The sequence below is a fragment of the Polistes canadensis genome, unplaced genomic scaffold (assembly GCF_001313835.1).
Source record: "Polistes canadensis isolate GaletaPanama2010 unplaced genomic scaffold, ASM131383v1 scaffold_184, whole genome shotgun sequence".
NCBI lineage: Eukaryota > Metazoa > Arthropoda > Insecta > Hymenoptera > Vespidae > Polistes > Polistes canadensis.
This window is the reverse complement of record NW_014569731.1, coordinates 294959-320468: the sequence shown is the minus strand read 5'-3', so window position 1 is coordinate 320468 and position 25510 is coordinate 294959. Positions and strand designations below refer to the sequence as shown.

Here is a 25510-nt window from a genome sequence, read left to right as displayed (position 1 = left end):
AAATTGCATCTTAAAACACATTCTTTATGTACATTATCGACTTATACACAATATACAATTTTTTCTATGTGCAAAATTAAAATCTTGTATATATATATATATATATATCAGAACATATCACAAAATGTTACCTATTAATTCGTGTAATTATGATGCACAAATTAAAGACGAATATGTATGTTATTTTAGATTCATACATGTTCGTCACGAATCTTAACCAATTCCAGTTTACGCATCAAAAATGGCACTGTTGCAATGTTTCCATCGCGTTTACAATAGTCATCACTAAACACTTTTCACACTGCATTTATTTATAGTGTTACGAGTCTGTTAAAATATATATTTCTTATATTTTGATATGTGTTTTTCAGTGGTTTCTATGTAATATAGTAAATGTATGCCATGTTGGATCTATATATGCTAAGATTCTGAAACTATATATTCTTGTGTATATAATTTTTATATACCATAATCTCCTCAATACAAATATATACATCCAAATAAACATCACAAGCTACCTTTTTTCACGGAACAATCGATAATTTTTCCTGTAATTGATCATATCACAATACTGGAAGTGCTGAGCTATGACTTTGGTATATTATAGCACCTGTGAAATTAATTGCTGCAGCCAATACAAACACTGGCATCCATCGACCATGAGAAGCAGTTACTAATTCAGCCGTTAATGGACCACAAAGAATACCAGGTATAGTGGCCTGAAAAATTTAATTTATTAATTAATATAAAAGTATATTGATACTAACTATTTGACACATCAACTTTTATAAATAACATAAAACTTATATACTTACGATAGTATTTGATACAGCAAAAGTAATTCCTGCATGATTTGGTGCTATGTCTGCATGATTGCTGAGATGTCCAGAAGAATTGCATGCGCAAAGTCCCATTGATATAGAAATAAAACTGTTCAATAAAAAAGTATATATTATTAGCATATACTATATATATATATATGGATTCGCCACGACAGCCGCTATCAAAAAATAAGTACCAAAACATAGCATTCCATTTAAAAAAAACAAACTTGACTTTTAAATCTCAAAAGCGACTAAACCTAGCAAAAAAACACTGACGTCATATTATACTTCCGAATTTTTCATGTAACTTTCGTTCTATAAACTTTTTTGTTATTATCATACTTTTGGAGCTATCTTGGTGACTAGAGTTAGTCAATCACCCTGTATATTGTATATATTCATAAAATTATTTAGAAATACTTACATTACTGCAGCAAGTAAATTATCCACTGCACAAAATGCCAATAAAAACGCTCCTGGTCCTATTAAACCTATATTTGTCATCAGTCTTCTTACAGATAAAACAGACCATCTTTTCTGTATAAGATTATCAGCGCTATGTCCGGCAACTATAGAAAAATTTAATCCCACGTATTATACCCTATGCAACTGCTTTAAAAAAATAAAATACGCGTGTAAGATACATACCGATACCAACAAGAGAATTGACAATATATGGAAGTGCCGTTAAACTTATGCTTTCTTTATTAGCAGATATATTTCTTGTCAAATAAGTAGGCAGCCATTGCATAATTATATAATTACTCCAATTCATTGCAAAATGTGCTATATACAAAGCCCATAAAGGCCAATGAGTAATAAATTCAGTCCAACGTAAGTTTCTATTTTGTGTCACCTAAAAATATAATGAAAAAAACGCTATTCATAAAAATAAGTTATTAGTGTAATAAAAAATTTACCTTTGGTACGAAGAGAGGAATTTCATCCTGAGAATTAATTTCTTGATATAATAATAGCCACAACAAAGTCCAAACAATTCCAATAATACCAAATAAATAAAATCCACTTTGCCAGGACAAATTAGGACAAATCTAATAATAATAACAATATAATTTAATGCATTGTAAAAGATAATTACGAATGATGATAAATTTAAAAAACACTTACAACAGATGCAACAACTTGGCCAACAGAACCAGCAGCTACGAGATAACCAAACGCTCTTGATCTTTCTTCTATAGGTACACTATGCGCAAATAAATGAAATATCACTGGCAAGCCTAAAACATTCACAGTTATACATCCGACATATGAATATCATAAGGTTTTATAAGAATTCTTACCTAATCCTTCACCTAAACCAAGAATAACTCTGCAGATGATAAGCAATGGAATAGATTGTGCCAAGAGTGGTGTTACTACGGTACTTATAGACCATAATAAAACAGCCAACATTAGTACTGTTTTACAACCAAAACGACTTGCTATACTTGCACCAATAATCTAATTAACATATTATTATTATCTTATTTAACAATAAGATAGCTTAAATGTTCGTATAACATCATTTGTAGATCAATTAAAGCTTAAAGCGCCGACTTATTTATTAAAAATTTTAGCTAGAACGTCGAAATATTCATTTTATGAAAAAAATTTATATTCGAAAAAGATCTTTATAAAGAATTGAAATAAATCAATTTCTAGATAAAATAATAATCAATGTTTAAATGTGTATATTAAAAGGAGTCTAGCGCTTCGAGTGTTAACTTAATGACTTTTTTGTCTATTTAAATTCCATACCTGACTAGTAAAATAACCAAATGCAAAAGCGGATAATATCCAACCCTGCCAATGAAGATTCCATTTAAATTCATCGGTCATAGGAACGATTGCTATCGGCATGATAACTCGATCCGCTGCATTAATAAAATTCGCAGCGGAACAAAGTGCAACGATCCGCGATGTACGCGGAAGCATCTTGAATTTTGGCATCTCAAAACAAACTCGGTATTTAATATGCCTTCAAAATTTACATCGCACGACAGCTTAACGATAGCCTAACCTCTTCTAATATGTAAAATTAATTAATTTACTTCAGCATTGTAGCAAATGAAACTTTAAACAAATCTTTTGCGTGCATCGTTTATCGTAGAATAATACCAATCCTTTCACCGATAGTGTTAAAGTTATTAAATTGACGATAATTTACACATACTATAACTGTGTAAATCGTTGACGTTGTCCGACGTGTCAACTATCGGATTACATCTCGATATTGGCAGTTCGATAATTATCAAATACTCTCGATTTGAGCATATATATCGATAATCGTCTTGTTAGATTTCAAATTCAAAATTTAAACTAATCGATAAATAACATTTACTTTCACTTATTAAAATATCGATAATTATTAAATAAATTTGCAAATTTATTTATCACTATAGTCCATTTATGTTTTGTCATTCAAGTTTAATAATTACTCGTATCCGTTTTCATTTGATTATGAGTTCTAACAATCAATGTTACCATTAAGCTGTGATTTTTCAATATTTAATCAATGAGCTGCGCATGTGCGCGTATCAGTATCCATATCTCGTGTCAGCGAGATATATATAAGGAAATTCAATGAAACTATCCGGCAAATATAATAGTTTATTATTCGCAAACATTTACATTAAGAAAACAAAATGGGACAAAGAGTCTCGAGAACAGACTTCGAATGGACTTACACCGAAGAACCGCATGCTAGTCGTCGTAAAATAATATTAGGTAAGGAAGAAATCTAACCTTACATACCATTATTTTAATGTATATGTGTGTATGTGTAGATTGTAGAATGATTGTACGTGACATTCTTATCAGTAATTTCATTTGTATGTACTTTATTCTGTAACATTTTTTGCGAGATTATTCATCGATTATCTTTTATAATAATCATTTTTAAGAAAATATCCATTTTATCATTTTGAGAATAGAAAAATATTTTATATTCATATGCTATATATAGGTGTGTGTTAATATAAACAGAATTTATTAATTAGAACTATGATTTACTATACACTTAATGTTTATACATATGTTCTACTTGAAATAAGTAATATGAAAAATAGTTTATGTGATTTGATTTTGATCACTTTATAATGAATCGTTCAAGTTATATATACCATGTTTATTATATTGCAGAAAAATATCCACAAATAAAAAAATTGTTTGGCTACGATCCTAGATTTAAATGGATAGTAACCGGTATGGTTTTAGTGCAATTTTTATCTTTATTTATTGTTAGAGATTTAAGTTATCCTAAACTTTTTCTAATGGCATATTGTTTTGGAGGTATAATTAATCATTCCCTTATGCTTGGTAAGTAAATAAATCAAAAAGAAATAAACAATAAATAATACTATATACTTTTTTTGAAATTTAATATATGTTGCTTGCATACTTTAGCCATTCATGAAATATCACATAATCTTGCCTTCGGACATGCTCGACCTATGGCCAATAGAATATTTGGTCTGTTTGCTAATTTGCCAATAGGGATACCAATATCAATAAGTTTTAAGAAATATCACCTGGAACATCATCGTGTAAGAATTTATCATTTGAATCATTTAATTATATGCTAATAAAAGATTAGAAATAAAAATTTTTTAATGTACAGTATCAGGGAGATGAAAAACTTGATACAGATTTACCAACTTTATTGGAAGCAAAATTATTTTCTACCACATTTGGCAAATTTTGTTGGATATGTTTGCAACCATTTTTTTATGCCTTTCGTCCTTTAATAACTTATCCAAAAGCACCAATAATGTTTGAGTATATTAACTTAATAATGCAATTAATATTTGATGCAATGTTATGGTATTTTTTTGGTAAGAACATATTAGACATTAAAAGTATTTTTTACGCTTTTAATACTTATCAAATCATTGTAATATGTATATTTGCATATATATCAGGTGGCAAAGTATTAATATATTTAATCGGAGGATCACTTATGGCAATGGGACTACATCCTGTAGCAGGTCACTTTATATCAGAACATTATATGTACAAAAAGGGATTTGAAACTTATAGTTACTATGGACCTTTAAATTTTATAACATTCAATGTTGGCTATCATAACGAACATCATGACTTTCCTGCTGTACCTGGTTCACGATTACCTGAAGTATAATCTATCTTTTTACACGAAGACAAAAGAAATCTATGATTATATAGAAATATACATTTATTTATTTCTTATTTATCTCTAGGTGAAACGTATTGCATCTGAATTTTATGATGATCTGCCTAAACACGATTCTTGGACATCAGTTTTATATGATTTTGTGATGGATCCTGAAATTGGCCCATATGCAAGAATGAAACGAAAACATAAAGGCTTAAAATCATGAATTAAAAATATTATACTTTTGCTAATAATTAGTATTTACCAATACTATGTACAGAAATTCTATTATCATTATTACATTTATTACAATGCACAAGTATGATGATTATTTAAATATTAAATTAACAAAATCAAATTTCATGGTCAAAATTACAAAAATCGTAAATATATTTTAACTATTTGTTTTTATTTTAATTTACATAATAAAACGCGAAAATAATGTTACGAAACAAAAACAAAAAGCAGAACTTTCAAGAGTTATTTATAATCAATATGACGGGTTTTGATAAAAATAGGTATACGCAATCAATGTCAATGATAAATCTAATGTTAAGTATAACAATGAAGAATAAATAATTTAGCTAAATAAATTATAATACATTTCCAAGCCTTATAATAATTTAAATATAAGATTTGGATGAAATGATTTATAAAGTAATATTTCAAGAAAATAAGATCGTACAGATATAAATCATACGATAAGATGATTTCCGACACATAATGATAATCCAAATAATAATAATTACTTCATTATACATATATTATATAAATTTTTTTATGAATTTCGGTAATATCAGATATAATTAAATGAATACATTATTTTACACAAATATTTAGTTATTTAGGATCAGAATTTTAATACAACACATAAGAACCAATGATAATAAATTCTATTTTATATAATTTACCATTCTTTAACGTTATTTAATCTTCGGGAAAAACGAACCAGCCTGGTTCTGGCTAAACCCGGTGAATACAAAGTGACTAAAACAGGCTAAGCAAAAAATTTTAATACTTTCATCTTTAGGACGTAACACATGGTCTCGTTAAAACAGGGAAAGAACATTGTAAAAATAAAAAAGAACGCGCACATCCGCAATAATTCTAAAAATAAATTAAAAGAAATGACAAATTTGGTTATATATTAAAAATAGATAGTTATTATCAGCTCTAAATATTGTTAAATCCTCGATTAATCGTTGGTTTATTATATATTACATAAATTATACATTTTTCTAAGCAATATCATTGATATATATTATAAAAGTGATAAATATATAAGAAATACTCGCTTAAATAATCATCAACGTTTGATATAATAATTTGCGACAATAAATAAATTTATTTATATTTGTAATTATATTTCAACGAATATTAAATTTTCAATCTAATGAAAAAACAATGCTATGAATTGTACATTAATAACTAAAAAGTAATATTTAAATAGATGTTTAAAAAAAAAGAATAAATACATAAAAATTGTACGGCTAATTTAAGTTTATAATAACTTTATATATACATCATATAAGATTCTTTTTTTTCCCCTTGTATGTTTTATATCTTTATTTAAATAAAAACTATCTTTATTTCATCAATTAAATTATTAAAAATTGGATATGTGATTAGTAATAAAATAGCATCGTATCAATTTAAAATATATATAGATAACGAGATATTTAAATATAGAATGTAAAAATAGTAGGACAATGATCTATATAGCACTTGAAGTTCTCTTCATACTTCTGGCAATACTTAAGTTAGATTAAACATTTATACATAAATTTTGCAACGTATTTTTTAAAAGCTTACTTTACCTCGAACTTTGAAAAAACCTAAAGCATTTTTATTATGTACTAATGCACCAATACCGCAGTAATTCTCTACAATTATAGGTCCAGTCACCATGTTACATTCTTCTGGTAATAAACTTAAAATTGCTGCATGCATAGCTTCTACGTCAAATTTTGTCTTATCCATTTCAGAACCTATTGTTATTAATTATTTTTTTATATATGCGACATTATTATTGATAACATGCAAGATTTATATAAATATATAAATTATTTTAATCTACCTTTATGCCAAAATAACGGATGACTCGCATACGTAAGCCATGGTATATTTTTTGCAAATGGATTCCACTTTTTACTTAGAGATAGCGGACGTCCTTTATTCCACATTAGTCGTGTGCCTAACATATGCCGCTTTCTGAAAATTCAAAACTACTTAATACGATTCAATTTCAAATTTTACAAACCATTTTTCTCTTTTTTTTCTAAATTCAAATATCTAAATATTACATGTTTATCAATTCATAAAACTATAAAGTATACAAAATATCGATAAAACATGCAAACAATTTATAAACTATAATTTAAAAATATAACCAATTATAAAAATCATAGAACAAGACAAACACAGAACGCAATATAAAAATAGCAGAACTTACATTTACACATTTGTTGGCACAAATGAGACAACTCTTTAAAAACACACAAAAGCAAAATTTCTTATTAGATGAATATAATAATATGTTATTTGCTATGTAAAAAGATTGAATACAGTAGAAACTGTTTTTGTGCGGTCCTTTTTTATGCGATTTCATTTTTGTGTGATTTGTTTTGTGCAATTTAATTTTTGTGCGATTTTTTTTATGCGGTATGTGAATTCTAATGGCGTTCTTACAACATGGTTCAATGATTGCTTTGTACCAGAAGTTGAAAAATACATGACAGAGATGGGTCTTCCTTTGAAAGTGTTGCTAATTGTTGATAATGCACCCGGTCATCCTTGTTTAGAACATCCTAATGTACAAATAGTGTTTTTACCACCAAATATGACTAGCCTTGTAAAACCGCTGGATCAGGGCTAATCGTAACTTTTAAGAAACATTATGTGAAATTAACTTTCAGCTACATTTTTAAAAAACTAGAAAACAATGGAATAAGCCTGAATAAAGTTTGGAGAAAGTTCTCAATTTTAGACTACATAAACCACGAGACTGCAGCAATCGCTAAAATAAAACAGCACTCATTAAATTCGTGCTAGAAAACGATCTGGCCTGAATGTGTCATTAATCGAAATGTAACCGAAAACACGTCCACATTATTATCAGAAATTACTGCGCTCGCACATAACATCAGCGGAGAAGGCTTTGACACTTTCAGCGAAAAAGTATCTTGCCGAAATAATTGAGGACGAAACTGTCAATGATAATGACATTATCAATAATTTGATAAATTATGAAGACGGACAAAAATAACCGGATTCTATGACAGCTGATAAAATATATACAGAGATCCAGCTTTCCAACAAATTGGAAAAGCATTTTCTTCAAATAGCTACCAAAGAATACCGAAAGGAGTTTGAAATTCCAAAAGAAGCTGCGATCATGCATATCTAGCTATTGTGACATTTACAAACAACTGACCAACTGACCGTCGTCGCAAAAACTTATAACTGATTTTATGGTGACAAAAAATAAATCAATTGAAATTATATCTTCAAGTGACGAAAGAGATTTTGAACCAATTCATCACAAGAAGATGCGCGTTTTGGATTACGACGAGTAGCAGTGAATTGTGTACGTACATTTTGAAAATTTCTCCATGTATACAATGAGAAATTAAATGTTTCTAAAATGTTTCCATGTGTAATTTGATTATTTATTTTGTTTGGAAGTACTTTCTCATGTATTTCGTAAATAATTGACGTATTTTCTAAGTACCCCTTTTTTATGATGTCCCTCTCAGCCGCATAAAAAAAAATTTTCTGTAATAAGTTGTATAAAGTTATTTGTTATATGTATATTTATAAAATTTCCGAATATTTTTTTTGTGCGGTTCCTTTTATGCGGTTCCTATCTACCGCACAAAAACAGATTTAATTGTTTATCATAAATACAATAAAGATTTTTATAAATGATAAGTATATATATATAAATATCACAAAATCCATAATGAACGAAAAATAATAAAAAACGAACAATTATAATTAAAGCAGATATGAAATCCCATTCACTCTATTAATATACCTAGGCTCAAATTGTGTAAGATTGGAACATGTAGTGAGTGATGACCATTCTTGACGTACGGCACAATTAATTACGTATGACATTACCTCTGCCAAACCATTTAATCGTCTATAAAAAGTTCATTTTTCTTAAAAATTATAAAATGAAGAATATTAAATTTAATTATAATAGTAGCACTTTAACATTAATAGCATAATAATATTCTGTTTTCATTAAACTTACGGGGCAAGGGATGACGTAGGATAAATCAGTTCGCCTATAACTACCGTGTCAAGATTTGCTAGAGGTATTTTACTATACTCCAATATTTTTAATGAAATAAAATCATATTTCACAGAGTAAATATATGTGCTCGTAAGCAATATAAGCCTTTCTTTTTCGGTATCCCACAAACTGATTCTATAAAAATATATTTTGTTCGTATGAATATTTAGCAAAATCATACAATTTACTTGTATCAATTTTTTTATGCTTTATCTATACATTTATATATATATATATAGATAATTTTTTAATTAAAATATTAAATATATCACAATTCATTATAATAAATAATTATATATAGTAATGCTTACTCAGTTAAAAGCCAGCTTCCAATAATGTCATTAGTACTGACATCCTTCAAAAATTCCTGGCAATCATTTATTGCGCGTTCAACAACTTCTTTTCTATCAGTAAAGAAACTATGCACGTCCACATTTTTAAATGGAGCGTAGGAAATATCTTTAATAGATGGAACTTGTTCTGTGGTTTTAGAACTATCTTCTGTATCTAATTTTGCAGTGATTGATCCTTAAGATAAAATAATATGTTTCTTATTAATTAGATTAAATATATATATATATATATATATATAGGCTATATTATAATGTAAATAATATGAAACATATAAACAAATACTGCAGCATTGAAATAAATATGTATAAATAATATATAATATAAATATGTTAAATAGATTAGAGATAGCATGCACAAAAATATATTCGGTCATATATGAAAATTCATTAATTGAGATATATATTTTATTTAATACTTAACGCATTGTTTATTAAAATAATAATAACATTATTAATAATAATTTCAAGCTTACCATCGATACTTTCTAGATCTTTAGCAATTTCTAAGGTAGCTGTTTGAAAATTTACCGCGGGTTCGTCATCCAAAGGTACTTTATCCATTTCGTTGTTGTTTATGTATTTTTAAATATCGTAAAATACACTGTAGAATTGAATATTTTCAATGAAGTTTTATTTAATTTCTTTTTATTACGAGAAGTGTGTAAATGAATAATATTAATATATTATACTTATTAGGTACACAAACATTTTAACAAGCCACATATTCGCCATTTCTTATCATTACAGATGGCGTACGATGACGTATTGACAAAACGATATCATGAAAAATAATTTTCATCAGCGCCATTGTATATATTCTCTCTCATATTTATTGTATTTTTTCTTAAATATATATATAGATTATTTTATATTTATATATTTTATTAAATCATTTATTTGAAGTATTGAAATTTGACATTAATATGCAACCACATAATTAGACATAAGTTGATCATGATATATAAGATTTTCTATTTACGTACATAGCATTAAATATAATTGTGCTTATCATATTCATGCTATTCTCAGACCACACACCATTAATCTGTAAAGAAAAATCTTTACTATTTTACACTGTACAACATAACAAATTTATAAAAAGTATTCGAACATATTTAGTTATAATGTTATTTTGTACATGTATATCTTATATGTGATTATTTTACACATAAATATTGTTATAACAAAAATGTAAATATATTCTCATTATTATCGTCATCATCCTCATCATCATCCTCATCGTCGTCGTTATCATCATTGTATTACTTAAGTTTCTTTAAAAATCATTTCCTTCTTTTATACATACTTTGGTTTTACAATATATTTTTTTTACATTTCGATATTTAAATATTTTTATAACTTCGTAAATAAATATATATTTATAATCCATATATAAAACTATTACATATATATCCGGAAAGGGAAATAACTTGTTTTTTTACTTATATATATATATGTATGTATGTGTGTGTATGTGTGTAATATGTGTAACTTTCATTTTTTACAGTTTATCTTTTCGTTTCATATTCGTGTATTCGTTTGTATCAAAATTACATTTACTATGTGTGCGAACTAACAGAATGTACATAAAATTATTTAATAGTTAAGTGCAGAACTATACGCTACTAGAAAAATAAAATTATTTCTATATTCTCTTTTATATATAACACAGCAGCATATTGTGCCTTGCATCAGTCTTATTACCAATTATTTTAAGCGTAATAAGGCATTGCTGATGTGCACTTGCAAGAAGGGAAGGTCTGTTGACTAGTTTTTCAAGTAAAGTAAATTATTATCGAATTATATATATAAAAAAAAAAAAAGATTATTGTATTACTACTCGTAGGATTGAACATCATCAAGCATATTGTCAGAAGATGAAAGTGTTAAACAACGCTCTTCATGCATTCCTTTAGCATAATTGATTTGTCGTGAAACCTAAAAAATAAAAATAATTTTTAAAAATATGTTCATAAACACATTGTAAATTTTAATAAAATATTACGCAAGTACTTACATGTTTAGCAACTTCCTCGTTGTCACAACGAACTTTTGGTCTTCTTAACAGTTCAGGACCATCAGTTATCAATGATCCTGAATCCATTCTAGATATTAATTCTATGTAATATAATGTTATGCCATTACTTTCAATTTTATGCATCGGCTGGCAATACAAAAGATCTGCTAAATTGACTTCAGTTACAACAGCTTTCGTTCCTCCAGAAATTACACGCACTCTTTCATTAGAAACTAGTACTTTTAAACTTTCAGTACCGCTGCGTAAACATTCGTATGCCAAAAGTAATTCCGAATAGTCATGATTGTTAATACTGTAAAGAAATTCTTGTCCCTCTGCCTGTTGTCGATTATAGGGTGGTAATAAAACAGCTGCACCACTGGCGATACGAGGAGGTCTGTCTCGTTTTGGTATCGTACGATGAGCACTAAAAAATTAATGATATTTTTATAAATTTTTGAAAACATACGCATGTAGTAGATTCTATCATTTTTTATTTTTATACCTTCTACTTGTTTCTCGTACTGCAGTTGCGGTTTCTGTGGCAAGATCTAATACACCCACAACTGGTTTTGTGATAGTTCCTACTACTCCTTTACCAAAGCCAGCAAAGAAACCCTGAAATTTTTTACGCGATTATTTTATATTAATTTTCTAATGGAATAAATGAATCTTTAATTAATATTTTTGAAAAATCTATATAAAATTTATATTACATACCGGAAATCCTTCGTTAGTAGCTCCATCATAGGTTTGTTTAAAAATACTTGTAACACCACCTAGCAAACCAAAGCCAAGTCCTTTAAGACCTGCGACTAAATGATCGCTACTTCCTGCGGTATTTGCTCGAATTCTTTGTCTAGCTTCTTCATGTCTCTCATCCATAATTACACGACCCAAACCATCTGATAAAGATTCTGTTACCTTAGCTGCTGAGTTTGATATACCGTGTGTAACATTTTTCACCAAAGTTTTAACACTGCCTTCATATATTAAACCGGAAACTCCTTCTGTTACATCATTCATAAATCCAAGAGGATTACCCAAAAAATCAACAGATCCTAATATAACAGCTGCTTGCCATTTTAATTCCTGTAATTATTTCAAAACTAATATAATATCTTATTAACAAATGTACATATATGTATATCATAAGAAAAATCGAATACTATACATCTTTGTAATGTTTTATAATCGAATGCATTAAAAACTGGATATTTTCAAAAGGGTGTTTCTTAACAAATGCTTCTAATTCAATCGTAGCATCTTCAAATTTGATCAAAGTTAAACCCAATTTTCTTTTTATTGCTTGAAGATGAGGTGGTAATTTCATAGTAGTGAGCACACTAAGCTTTACCTAAAATACATTCAATCAATAATTTATATTTGTATTTCTTACAACATGTAAAATTTTAAAATTGATAAATAATTGTGTATAAATACCTGATTGGGGATAATTTTTAACGCACCAAAATAATATCGTTTAGCATGAGAAGCGGACACTTCAGAAATAAATCTTTGTGCTTTAAAATCATTTTCATCGAGTGGCACTTCTATTTCAGATCTACCAGCTCCAACAAAAGCTGCCAATTTCAAAATTAATTTTTCTTCGAGATGTATACACAATGGTTTGATACTAATTATCAAATGTTTATAAATTTCAGCATTTTGATTTTTAGATTTTAATTTTTCTGCAGCCACGTGTATCGCAGGTCGATGATTATTTTCTGTGCGTGGAGAACGAGTGACGTACAAAACGGATGTACATTGTGCTTCAACAAGTTGATTATCAATTTGCACATCTTCAATGCTTGAATCTAATACTGTATTAGTGGAAGTTTGCATAAGTTTCAAAAATATACCAGCGAACCGTGCAAACAATAATTCCTCAGGTGGTCTTTGCGATACTATCGATAATCCCAAACCTGTTGGTAAATTAACATTTAATTGCAATTCATGAAAATCTAGATTTTCAGAATCAATGCGAACATGCGTAGGACGTTGAGTAATAGCAATATGTGACCAGTCACGTTCTTCAAGTAAGGCAAACGTCTTTTTCTACAAGATAAATCAAATCAAATAATTAACAAGATGCAAAATGTTAAAAAATTCGATTGAAAAAGAGAAAGTAGAAGATATTTCTTTATAACTTACTCTCTCCTTAATATCCAATATTTGTAATACACGTGTTGGACCATCGGTAATTACTTTTACCGATAAAAATCCGGAACCTGGTCGTAATTTTTGTCTTCTAACTCTTTGTTCGACTGGTGGTGGATTTGTATGAGTTTGTGGACCTAATACAGCCTCGCTCCCTATATAATATAATACATTTAATAACGTAAAAATAAATATATAGAAAATTATATAAATATATAAGTTTCAATTAAGTTAATCTAATTAGCTTAACATATTAATAAGAAATAATTTTGCTATTATTGTAAAATGTATGCAATAAAGAGAGCAATTACGCAATGAAATTAAAAAACAAGCCGGGTTATTAGCCTATTATATATATTGCATTAGTACATATTATACTTATATATAAATTTTTAGTGTACTTTATATTAATACGTACACATGTGCCAACGGGCAACACTGCCGCCTGTAACATTCATTAATTATTTGAGCCCTTTAGTAATTTATAAATTAATTATTTATTATAGGACTTAGAGATTTTCTAAGCTGCATAGTTAAAAGTTGGCACATATATATCACTGTTTAAATACTATTTGCAACAAAATAATATACGGCAAAATGAAAACAAATACTTAATGATAAGAATGATAATAAACCAATTGTTGCTAAAAATAATATTCTATTCAAAGAAAAAATTCTAATAACACTTATTGTTAAATATATATCAGTAAGATTTAAAGATGTTAAATACTTAAGTTCGTCTATTTTAAATCATATGAACACGTACAAACCTATATATTATATAAAATTTATAAAATATCATTTTAAAAATCTAACCTTCGTGTAATCCCATAAATCCATCTTTTGATTGGACACACATATTTCTATGTGCGCAACACAATCGCCCATCTTCCGTAAATCGCCACGTTTGTGTAGATCTGCGCCTTGGGTCTGGTTTTCTTAATGCAAGAGCACAATAAGTAAATGGTTGCGGAGCTGTGCCAGCTATATCTAATACTAATACTGTATCCGGTGTTTTTGAATGTTTATCTCTTGGAGGACTAGAACCTGTTTAGATAAATTAATATATTTAAAAAAACAGAGTCATTGATATATTTTGTTATAATGATTCGTTCATTTTATTATTATTACTATTATTACCTTCATGTTGTAATTGTCCCTCGCTACTCATTCTCCAAAGTTGAGATCTAGCACCATATTGTTTTTTGCGAAGAACAACCCAACCACCAGGGCCAGCTTCCAACACCAATCTTTGTGTTTCTACATCTAATGGATCTGAACCATTATCTCCTGATCCAAGATCACTGTCACTTTTAAAAGTTCCTATTTAAACAAAAATTATTTTTATATAGTTTGTCGTTTTATATTATTAATAAAAATCATGGAGAAAAATATTTAATACATAATATATGCTTACCAGTGAATGCAATATAAATAAAATTTTCATAAATTAAACTTCGTCCATCTCCAAGTATATTTAAATCATACGAAGCTATAACACTACCTGGAGCAGTTAATACTAAACCAGTTGGTTGGATTGGTTCATCTAATGCATACGGTACAGATGAGTGAGGTCTTACAGACCATTCTAAACTATCAGGTACAGACATCTATAAACATAACGAATAATATGTTACATCAGTTAGTTTTTATTAATATTATTTTATTCTATTACCTGATTAACTATCAACTGAACTTCAGAGAAATTGTCAACTCTTATGGGAGGTGGCATAGTGTCTGCATCCGTAAAGACGATAAAATATGTACTTTCTTGTAGTACTACATCAACTCGTAGAAAATTCATTTTTCCTACTGTATCTCTAATGTTAATTGTTAAAGAATAATTATCATCTAATTTAATACCACCCGACCACATACAATTTGGTATATTTTTAATTCGAACGCATAATAATAAATCTTTATCAAGTCTTGGCCAATGAAATGGCATATGACAATCAGGCATTGATGTTATATATGTTGCTTGAGCATCTGGATGAGTCTAAAAATACATATAATTCAATTTTAAAGTCTTAGAAAAAAGATTATATATTATTTATAAGTAAAATGAATTTCAATTTCAATTACAACTGTGGTAGTGAAGCATCTCTGTGCTAATTCCAAAGTATAAGATGACCTATTATGTAATTGATACCGTGGTGATAATGTTACAACTGTTGTAGCTCTGTACCGTCCTCTAGCTGTACGTGTAGCTACACTAATCAGATATACGATATCAGGTCTGTTCTCTCGTAGCGTCACTCTAAGCCGATGTATCTGCAGAAGATATTTTAAATTCATCAAAGACCAATATTAAAGAATTTTTAAAACAATATTTTTATTTTATTGTAAAATTACAACCAACCTGTATTCCAGGTTGTAAGTGAAAATGTTGAGACCATTGTGGTATACCATTAGGATGAACTGCAGCACCCACTCTTGCTGATAAAGTTCTGCTAGCTTCTTCATCGCTGAATGAAAATAATAATGGTGCAACCATTCTTGCTTTCTCATGTTCTTCAAACTGACCAGCTGCTTCAAATCCAACACCTTCTTGCTTGAAAACAAGTGGCAATCCTGTTTTATTGATAATCCAGTATGGTGAAGTAATGGTAATTTGCATTGCAGAACCCTTTTCAACAATAATAGATGCATACAAAAATAATATTCTGCTATTAACATCTGTTAATTTTAAACGTGCTGTAAATGAACCACTGTTTGGTGGCAAAAATATCTGCAAATATTCATAATGTTTATACCATGTAGAAATAGTAATATTACATATAGAAGTAGTAATATTAATCGATTAAAATAATTTACGTACTGTTCCTGTACCAGGATAACCATCTAAATGAATAATAATTTCCAATTGTTCCTCGATATTTGGACAATGTAAATCAGCATTACCACCAGGTCGGATCCTTCCATTTTCTATTCCTGCTTCATACAACAACTCATATGGTAGTAAATTAGTTAATGTGATAGGTGCCATTATTATTATTTTATGCGCAGGCAATGTTTGGCCAGTATCAATTGGATAATTGTCACGTTTTACAGCTACACACATCCTGTAAAAAAAAAAAAAAATAGTATGAAGATAATGATATCACTCAAAAAATTGATATCTTGCTTAAACTCACCTGAATATATTAAATTGATTACTTTTACAGGCAATATGACTTTCAGAAACTTCTGAAGGTTTTTTAATAATTGTCCAATCTATTGGTTCAATACAATATTGAAACAAATTGTTTGGAAATATTGGTCTGAAACACATCTGCATGCCAATGTGTCCTAAAGGTACTGAAATTACAGACTGTGCAGGTAACTGGATAATTTTTCCACTGACTGATGAATTTAACGGCAAATCTATAAAAAAAAAAATACAATTATATATTAGTAATAATTATGAAATATTAATATTAGAAATAATAATCAGAAAACTAACATCCGAATGGATTTAACGACTTGTCCATCTTAATTTCAATCGAATGTGTCAATTTATTACTTATTTGCAAAGCTGATCTAACTGTGATCAATTTCCTAGCAGAACCTTCTAATTCAACAGCAAATACTATCCTGGTTTTTGAAGATATTATCTGAAATTTAAATCTATGAATACTTCTATCTTTTTACTACATAAAAATAATCTTAATCGCAAAAATATTATTTACCTGATTCTTTAGAAAATCAACGGTTGCGTGCCGAAAATATATACCAACACGATCAACAGTTACTGGATCTACTGCTGTCCAACCATTGACAATTACTGCTACTTGATGTCTTCTTTCGATATGTGTAGCATAATGACGTAATTTTCCTCTTCCTTCAAATGTAAATGGTATTGTATTTCCTGGTGTCACTTCGATCCACGTTTCATCCTTTTGTAGAATACTCTTAGATTTAAAATTTTTGCTAATATCCTTTATATTGTCTGCTGTAGCAATGAAAGTTTTAAACCATAATGTAGATCCAGTTTCATTTTTTAAAGCGAACGGGATAAAAGGCGACCGACGACGATATCCTTGTCCGCTTACTATTAATTTATTAACACCATTTTCCCTACTAGATAAATAATATTCTTGCGTCCAATTGTGTTTAACTAATTGAACAAGTTCTACCAGAGTAGATGTTACATTGACATTTACAGAATCTTGGGAACAAATAAATACTTCTAGTCTTTTTGGATCAAGGGAATTATTAAGAGTTTGTTCCCACCGAACATTGGCACTCCATGGTTCAATAAATGGTTCCCAACCACAAAGTACTCTATTGTAATAATCAATGCCACATGTTGCAGATATTGACCCATTTCCTTGTAATATCTGTGCACCCGTCTGTTTCCACGATAAATCGATAAGTGTTAATTCCGTTAGTGGAACATCCGCATCTCTACAATCATCTATTATGCATATTCTGGCACATGTTGTTTGTACTTCTATGACATTAATCATTGATTCACTGTTCAAAATAATATCAGAATTTGCAGCTGCATTTTGTGTTAACCACAATGCCGCTTCATCCAATTGACCGTTGCATCGTTCTAATGCATCTTTACAATCTGTTTCTGTGAAACCAAGAGCATTTAACTTTGCTATTTGATTTTCCATACTATTTAATAACTCATTCGATCTCTGTTTAGCCCATAATGTCTGTTTTGGTAATGAATTCAACATTCTAAAGAACATAGTTACATCATGATAACTTAATCTCACACATAAAGGTTGAAGTTGAATTTCAAGACACTTCTGTTGTGTTAATTCTATACTAGCACCAACAGGATCAATAATAGATAAAGCAGTTTCTTCTTCCAATCCCAAAATACAAGAGAATAATTCACAATGTGATAAGTTACATGATAATAGCTTTTCATCTTCTTGCGGTACAGTCTTATATGCTATAACAGCTGTACATTTAAGTATTACAGCATTAGTGTCGCATATTGATGTGTCTTCGACAAATACTAATTCAGAATCTGTTATATTAACTTTGATTTCCACTGGCAATAAGTTTAAAGAAAGATTACTATTATCTTGACATACAGTTACTTGAGTCATTCCTGGGATTGGATTAGGTTCAGGTGAATTCAACATTACAAAATCTCTAACAGCTTCCCACCAATCAAGAATAGCTGTAAGTCTCATACTATGCAAAAGAATTGTAGTCGCAGCACTATTGTTGCGTCTTCTATGGTGTACTTCGGCTTGTACACGGCCTTGAGTATTATTGGAATTTTTTAATGGCTGCAAAATACTTGTGAAAACGTTAGATCGTTTATTAACAGGTTCGTCTTGGAATCGCATGTCGGTGATTAATATTTCTTGTGAGACTAAATCAATATCCTGTGATCCATCGCTTAAAGAATCCAAAGTCAGCATTGACTTGATAAAATTAATGCATGCTAATGCTGCAATATTATGATTAGGATGTAATTTTACTGTTACATTTACTAGTTCTAAAGTAATACACGATTTAGTCCAAACTTTTTCTTGATCCCCAGTGATAGGCATAGTATAATCTACCTTATCATTTAAATCTTGCATATAAGAACGTAGATCATCTAAATTTTCTCCAATATTATAAGACAGTAAGCCACGTATTAACATATATTGAGCAGGATCCAAGGCGCAGTCCATTGTTGAAAGTACTCCATGTATACTTAAATCTGAAATTTCTCTGCTTATATAAACATCTAAATTTCGTTCGATACGTAGATTTAGATGGCACATTTCTGTGAGCAAAGATAATCCAATTTTTTTGATAAAAAATCCTCCAACTATTAGTGTATCTATACTTTCTTGATCATCGTATTTAGCTGTTATCCTTTTAGCTGCATAAACATCCATATTAACAAGTTCTAAAAGTGTAACATCTAGAAGACATTCTTCAATAATCGAAGAATTTTCGAAACTATTTTGAACCGTTAATTCTCCAAGATCTAACAAGATTAATTCATTAGATGTAGAGCTGACTGGAAGCAATATTACAGGAGCTCCAGCATGTAATTCTAAAGACAATCTCATACTTCTAGTTTTAGTATCTATTGCAATTCCAGTATCAGCACGTAAGTTTGCCATAATAGTCCAAAGTTGTGAAAAATGCCCGAAGAAAGCTTGAAGCTCGGCTACAAATCTTTGCGTATGTACGTAATGAACGGCAGACATTTCCAATTTTAATCGTGCGTCATAAGGTCTTTTTTTCGAATCGATATAACTCGTGTATTGAACGTTCAATGCTTTTCTACCAGATGAGAGAAATCTTTCTCTATAATATCTGCCATGTGGTGTTAAATCGAGCAATGACATTGAACCCAATGATCCTGATATTTGTGTCTTACCATCTGCTTTTAAAATGACCATACTAGCATTTGATACATTTGCTTTAGCTATCTCCCGATCAGATTGTGTTAATACCAAAGTAAGAGATCTCACTTCTATTTCAAATTCTGATTTTGCAGGAACATCGTACATTTCGTTTGTTTGTTCTAATTCTGTAGGTACTTGATGAGCATAAATTTTAGGATTTGCCTCAGATGGTCCTGCTATTCCAAAAAAATCAAATACGACCATCCATGACTCCACACTTATTACTAAATCTAAACAATTAAAATCAACAGTTACCATTTTTTGGAAATACTGTGTTTCTTCAAAATCGCTGTCGTGTTCTATCATTATAATATTTATTAAAACTAAATTTTCTTCACTTGTAGCTAATCCAGGCGATGGTGGTGGTGTATTGGGAGTACCGATTAAGGATGGCGGAGTTCTACGCCAATGAGCAGGAATTGTTCCAAATAAAGTATCTGCTTCTAATCTATCAGGTAAACTACCTCTTCCATAATTACTTCGAAATTGTTGGATAAACGATAAATCAGGGCAAGATTTAGATACACCTGTAGGCAACTTAGCTCGAACTGGAGCCGATGATTGCATCATATATCGATGTCGAGATCCAATAGGGCATAAAAGATCTTCCATGAGAAGAGAACGTAAAGAAACTTGCATAGTTGATTCATCCCTCTGTAATTTTTCGTATTTGGCAATGAAATCTCGCATCGACAATTCTACCAGTGGCTGTTCAGAATGAGCTTGTTTCAATTCAATACCTAAACTTGGAAGTTCGAACAGTACTTTTATAGACAAATCCAATTTTTCCGAATAGGTTGATGCTTTCTGTAAATTAGGTGATTTTTTAATCACTGATGTACTGGTAGGCATTGACATTAATCTATTCGTAGTATCTAATAATTGTTCATATTGTCCGCGTGATAATGACACTTTTAAAGGTGTCAAAACAACTCCATGAACTTGTACTATCGGATTATTTACAAATTCTGCATCTAATAAAAAATTAGAACTCTGAGTCAATGTGTTCTCTTTTTCAACTATAATTTTCAATAATGTGTCATGTAATATTGGCTTGCCATATTCTTTGCAAGAATACATTTCCTCGGCTCTCAAAGGTAAATTATTGTGTACCTGATTAATATTTGCGGTTGTTTCGAGAGAATATAAATTCATATCTCGAACTTCCAAAGTTATTTTATGTTTCATCATAGAACTAGGCTGAGGTTCATGTTGGAGTGACATTGTACCTAAATGTGCAACAAATACTTGTGTACTATGTGAAAATCGTGGAATTACAAGCACTGGACTGTCTAATATTATATCCAGTTTTAAAGATAAAGTGCCAGAATTTTCTGAAGACATTGATAAACTAGGTAAACGTTTGCGTGGTGGGATTGACCAGTCTTCTGCATTCACTAAACCCATTGCCATATCTGTTGCTGCTGCACTAATTTGTCTAGCTAGATTACTCAAGTATTGTTTAAATTCATCAGCACATGAACGTAGTTCCGACAACAAATGTGGTGCATGCGTGTACCATACACTTCCAACTCGTATTGTTAAATCAACTGCAGTCTCTGCAAGCTCTTGTTGATGATACCTAGTATTTCGTTTAGCAGAAAATCTAAATGCTTCTGATTGATCCGATATGTTAGCAAAATATTCTACCAATTGTTGTGGCGACTCAGCCAAAGGATCTCTGCCAACGCTTAAAATTCTCTGATGAACTTTACCAATGATAGTTTGATCCAATACTTGTAATCCTCCTAAAGATCCTGAAATAGATGTCTCAATCGCCAATGTTGCTTGTATTCGTGCATCTGACATCGTGGCAGTTGCAACTTTTTGTCCAATTAAATGATTATCCTGCATAACAGCCCGAAGAAGTAATACATTCAATCTATGAAAATCAAATGTTATTTCTGTTCTTGTCACTTCTTTTGATAATGTATCTTGATATGATAATGATTCTTGTCTTTCGATCAGTCCAGGTTTTATTTTTCGCGATGGTAAAATTCTTCGAAAAAATCCCATTAATTCTACGATCGTTTCTTGATTAGCAATGATGTCTAAATTATTAAATTGTATATTTGCCACTCTTAAATTTTCCAAAGGATCATAAACCAGTGTTAGTTCTACAATAATTAAAGCTTCTGTATCTAATTTGTCCAATCCAATAAAGGAATTATTTCTAGGTGAATTAAGATTAGCTAAATTAGATAAAGCATGAGTGAGAGCAACTGGAGTGGTTAATTTTTTAGAAATTAAAGGGTCTGGAGAACCAGGTGAGACTGGCGAGACAGGAGACGTAGGTTCAGAATCTCTCAAACTTCCAGATACGCTATCCATGCCAACATGTTTATGACTAGCAACTAATAATTCAAAATCAGGGCCAAATTCTTGAAGTGCATCTACTAAGAGCAATCCATGAACTAACAATGATGCACTCAAATCAGCCGTCCTTTTACTTAATGCCGCTCTAACACCAGATACTTGTAATTCTGCAACACTACGTCCTCGTGATTGTAATTCAAATGTCATTTGATTGATAATGAATTGAACCATCATAGCATGAGTTAAAGCTCGTTCTTCGGTTTCTCCTTTCTTGGGACTTTCAGGTTCCATATTAATTACATCAGATTGTGGAATATTAGTTGACACAGGAAAACTTGATAATAAGTTATACATCAAACGAATCGATTCAACTTTCTGTTCATTTACATGTACTACTAGTCTAGGTAAATTTCCAGATACAGTTACAGATGGAAAATTTGGATCCGTCGTGGTAATAACTCTTCTCTCAATCTGTAAAGATATATTGAATCTTTCCAAAACATGTAAGGTAGATGTTCCTCTAGATCTAACATGTTTCCAATTATCTTTTACTTTTCCTACCAAGATTTGTAAATCTACCAAATCTACCGAATAATGATCATATAATTTTTGATGTAACGCGGCTTCTGATAAACTTTGGAAATCATGTATAGAACCATTTTCTTGACTGCCAGGTGGTGTTGAACATGGAGTTTCAAATCTTTCATCTTCGTCATCGCTATTCGTTGAACTTGCTTTTACAGGTATTTCATTTTCCAGCTGCATATTTTCGATGTTATTTGACAGACGTAATTTTCCAAAATCGACGACTACTACAGCTGCATTAGAATCTATAAAATTTTCTACGAGTAAGATTTGCGGAGCAGAGATATTGAATTGTAAATCCCAAGACAAACGATAAACAAATTCTCCATCCAAAATCTGTTCCCAATTTTTTATAAGGTGACGCCTTGTTCTTCGTTTCATTGCTAGTAATCTTTGATTAGAGGAATCTCTGTGAGGTTTGCACATGAAATCGATAAGCCAATAGATTACTTCTGGATTATATACAATGTCCAAAGATTTTGAGTAAACATGTAAAGAATAATCCGTATTCAAATGTAATGGCTTTTTCTCATAAATCAATTCAAATAATTGTTGAGGCACATGATTAATCAATTTCTCAGACGATCCACGTGCACGTGATGCACTATTTATAACTTGAGGTTGCACCAATATAGGAAAAGTAGAATTATCCGTTAAGTAATCATGGAGATATAAGGCACCTAAACTTATAGAAAATTTATGAGATCCAGACCTAGGTCTGGACTCGTAAGTTAAATTAACTCGTTCAAATTGTAATTCTATCCTAGTCCTTGTATTATCACTATCCTTGTCTGTAGTAGAAAAAGATATTGCTCCCTTCGATAAGGTGAAATTAAATTGTCCAAAAACTGTGTCGCGACCTAATAAAGTATCATCCATTGTGTCAGTCAATGCATCCAATAATTCTCCATCAAAAGTTGATGATATATTTTTGGTAACACTATGCGATGTCTTAGAATACCAGCCCCACCATTGCGGGAACCACTGTACCAATATTCCACGTGCTTGAGGTACATTGACATTTGAAGTTTGTGCTATTTTTGGAGGTCGAATTTTAAACATTGCTAATTCTCTTAATGCCTTAAGCTCTTCAAAACTACGTTCTTGTTCAACTTTTTCTTTTATATGCTTAGTTTCTGGTGGCAAAATAGATGTTGGTGTACCTGCAGTAATAGCATACGTATTAATATTTCATATAACATAAAAAAACTAAGATAAAATTTTAAATTATACCTACCTAATAGTTTATGACATGCTTCGACGTAAATAATATTTTCCTTGCCTCTAGCAATCATATCATCCCATGATAATTGTGGTTTCAATGTTTCTCTGCCAATGTGACATCGTGCAGCATACTTCCACCATTCTTTAGGTGCTGCACTAATAGAAACATTAGGTCGACACTGTCTTTGTTGTTTTCGACGATCTATGCCCTCCAATTGTTTAATGCATTCTACTATTTGTTCATACGTTTCCTACATATATTCAAATATGATTTATTATATTACATTGTTTATCAATATTCCTAATAATTACAACTTACGTCTGTGAGGACTAACGGTACTTCATCCAACAAAAGGTCTACAATAATCCTTGGTTTATTTAAAGATCTTAAAGGAAGTTCAGATCTATCTCTTTTGATATGAGCTCTTGCGCTCACAGGCGATAAAATATAATTCCTAATTAGACTTTTTGTTTCATTCATAGCAATCTACGAATTAATTAACATTAATCAAAAACGATATGAAAAATAAACATTATATCTATTGAATTAGAAACATACAGCTAAATCACCGAGATTAAGGTGACTAAAAAGCTGTTCTTTCTTTATGTAATTCCAGTAAATAGAAAGCCTATCAAGTTCCATAAGTTTAAATGATGCATCTGTAAGATTCCATGAAGTAGAACCTGGTACCCAACTGGCATCGCAACTTTGTGCAGTTAATGCACCTATTGTAATACCCAAAGTAACGGCACCATCTACATAGATGTATAAAAATATAAATATTGGGTTGGCAAGAAAGTAATTGCGGATTTTGATTATAGATGTCTCACTCCCATTTTTATAATACTCGTTAATAATGTTATGATTTTCTTTTTATTATATATGTTATCTGTAATCCTTACTTAACGTTATAAAATCATTGCGCAGATATTATCTTAATGTTCTTTCTTTATTTGAATATTAATATGGAGTGCAAAAATGAACATTTTCGCCATATCTTGCTTTATTATTTCCGTAAAGGAAAGAACGCAAGGCAAGCCGCAAAAAAAGATACGTGATGTGTATAGTGATGAAGCCCTTAAAGAAAGGTAATGCCAAAATTGGTTTGAAAAATTCCGTTCTTGAGATTTTTCCCTAAAAGATAACCAACGTTCAGGTCGACCAGTTAAGCTGAATGAGAATGAAATCAAAACAATCATCGAAGCAGATCGTCACGTAACTACATGGGAGGAT

The 25510-nt window shown here is 30.1% G+C and overlaps 4 protein-coding genes across 8 annotated transcripts in view; 1 reads left to right on the top strand and 3 right to left on the bottom strand.

Moving 5' to 3' along the window:
• Positions 1-123: 123 nt before the first annotated feature.
• On the bottom strand, positions 124-3058 carry LOC106789469 (sodium-dependent phosphate transport protein 1, chloroplastic-like). Of its 2 annotated transcripts, XM_014753689.1 has the most exons (9): positions 2586-2777; positions 2129-2288; positions 1953-2065; positions 1745-1876; positions 1473-1680; positions 1249-1393; positions 816-930; positions 519-719; positions 124-434 (listed from the first exon to the last, which is right to left on the bottom strand). In XM_014753689.1, exons 1-8 carry the CDS (start codon positions 2775-2777, stop codon positions 564-566), a joined length of 1221 nt encoding a protein of 406 aa, XP_014609175.1. In that variant the 3' UTR covers positions 124-434; positions 519-563. The 2 variants fall into 2 exon arrangements, with proteins under 2 accessions (XP_014609175.1, XP_014609174.1); XM_014753688.1 differs by lacking the exon at positions 124-434 and having other exon boundaries at positions 445-719; positions 2586-3058.
• A 292-nt stretch (positions 3059-3350) lies between these two features.
• On the top strand, positions 3351-6446 carry LOC106789465 (sphingolipid delta(4)-desaturase DES1). Of its 2 annotated transcripts, XM_014753678.1 has the most exons (7): positions 3352-3554; positions 3969-4031; positions 4119-4145; positions 4233-4372; positions 4447-4660; positions 4748-4959; positions 5045-6446. In XM_014753678.1, exons 1-7 carry the CDS (start codon positions 3473-3475, stop codon positions 5183-5185), a joined length of 879 nt encoding a protein of 292 aa, XP_014609164.1. In that variant the 5' UTR covers positions 3352-3472; the 3' UTR covers positions 5186-6446. The 2 variants fall into 2 exon arrangements, with proteins under 2 accessions (XP_014609163.1, XP_014609164.1); XM_014753677.1 differs by having other exon boundaries at positions 3351-3554; positions 3969-4145.
• A 45-nt stretch (positions 6447-6491) lies between these two features.
• Positions 6492-10392, bottom strand: LOC106789466 (tumor protein p63-regulated gene 1-like protein). Of its 2 annotated transcripts, XM_014753679.1 has the most exons (7): positions 10319-10381; positions 10086-10213; positions 9571-9787; positions 9218-9394; positions 8996-9103; positions 7037-7170; positions 6492-6947 (listed from the first exon to the last, which is right to left on the bottom strand). In XM_014753679.1, exons 2-7 carry the CDS (start codon positions 10171-10173, stop codon positions 6760-6762), a joined length of 912 nt encoding a protein of 303 aa, XP_014609165.1. In that variant the 5' UTR covers positions 10174-10213; positions 10319-10381; the 3' UTR covers positions 6492-6759. The 2 variants fall into 2 exon arrangements, with proteins under 2 accessions (XP_014609165.1, XP_014609166.1); XM_014753680.1 differs by lacking the exon at positions 8996-9103 and having other exon boundaries at positions 10086-10392.
• Positions 10393-11019: 627 nt separating this feature from the next.
• LOC106789455 (vacuolar protein sorting-associated protein 13D) overlaps positions 11020-25510 on the bottom strand; it is a 16631-nt gene continuing 2140 nt past the window's right edge. The window contains exons 5-25 of one of the 2 annotated variants that reach the window (XM_014753653.1): positions 24836-25032; positions 24596-24763; positions 24290-24527; positions 17461-24215; positions 17235-17385; positions 16927-17155; positions 16611-16854; positions 16152-16520; positions 15875-16063; positions 15465-15788; positions 15207-15399; positions 14930-15112; positions 14606-14836; positions 14208-14234; positions 13784-13944; positions 13073-13687; positions 12804-12986; positions 12350-12721; positions 12135-12247; positions 11630-12056; positions 11020-11550 (exon numbers count right to left, since the gene is read on the bottom strand). In XM_014753653.1, coding sequence (XP_014609139.1) covers positions 11449-11550; positions 11630-12056; positions 12135-12247; positions 12350-12721; positions 12804-12986; positions 13073-13687; positions 13784-13944; positions 14208-14234; positions 14606-14836; positions 14930-15112; positions 15207-15399; positions 15465-15788; positions 15875-16063; positions 16152-16520; positions 16611-16854; positions 16927-17155; positions 17235-17385; positions 17461-24215; positions 24290-24527; positions 24596-24763; positions 24836-25032 — 11471 coding nt within the window. In that variant the 3' untranslated portion in view covers positions 11020-11448. The remainder of the gene's footprint in view (positions 11551-11629; positions 12057-12134; positions 12248-12349; positions 12722-12803; positions 12987-13072; positions 13688-13783; positions 13945-14207; positions 14235-14605; positions 14837-14929; positions 15113-15206; positions 15400-15464; positions 15789-15874; positions 16064-16151; positions 16521-16610; positions 16855-16926; positions 17156-17234; positions 17386-17460; positions 24216-24289; positions 24528-24595; positions 24764-24835; positions 25033-25510) is intronic. The other variant, XM_014753654.1, reaches the window with a different exon arrangement.

What these genes read in the sequence shown, in the direction of transcription:
- LOC106789465 (XM_014753677.1), top strand. Translation starts at nt 3,473, where the DNA reads ATGGGACAAAGAGTCTCGAGAACAGACTTCGAATGGACTTACACCGAA. An exon ending in TAATCATTCCCTTATGCTTG is followed by an intron (nt 4,146 to 4,232) that starts GTAAGTAAATAA and finishes TGCATACTTTAG; the next exon opens with CCATTCATGAAATATCACAT. An exon ending in ATCACCTGGAACATCATCGT is followed by an intron (nt 4,373 to 4,446) that starts GTAAGAATTTAT and finishes TTTAATGTACAG; the next exon opens with TATCAGGGAGATGAAAAACT.
- LOC106789469 (XM_014753688.1), bottom strand. Translation starts at nt 2,777, where the DNA reads ATGCCAAAATTCAAGATGCTTCCGCGTACATCGCGGATCGTTGCACTT. An exon ending in GCCAAGTTGTTGCATCTGTT is followed by an intron (nt 1,877 to 1,952) that starts GTAAGTGTTTTT and finishes TATTATTATTAG; the next exon opens with ATTTGTCCTAATTTGTCCTG. An exon ending in AATTTACTTGCTGCAGTAAT is followed by an intron (nt 931 to 1,248) that starts GTAAGTATTTCT and finishes TTTATTGAACAG; the next exon opens with TTTTATTTCTATATCAATGG.
- LOC106789466 (XM_014753679.1), bottom strand. Translation starts at nt 10,173, where the DNA reads ATGGATAAAGTACCTTTGGATGACGAACCCGCGGTAAATTTTCAAACA. An exon ending in AGATCTAGAAAGTATCGATG is followed by an intron (nt 9,788 to 10,085) that starts GTAAGCTTGAAA and finishes TTTTATCTTAAG; the next exon opens with GATCAATCACTGCAAAATTA. An exon ending in CTTACACAATTTGAGCCTAG is followed by an intron (nt 7,171 to 8,995) that starts GTATATTAATAG and finishes TTGAATTTTCAG; the next exon opens with AAAGCGGCATATGTTAGGCA.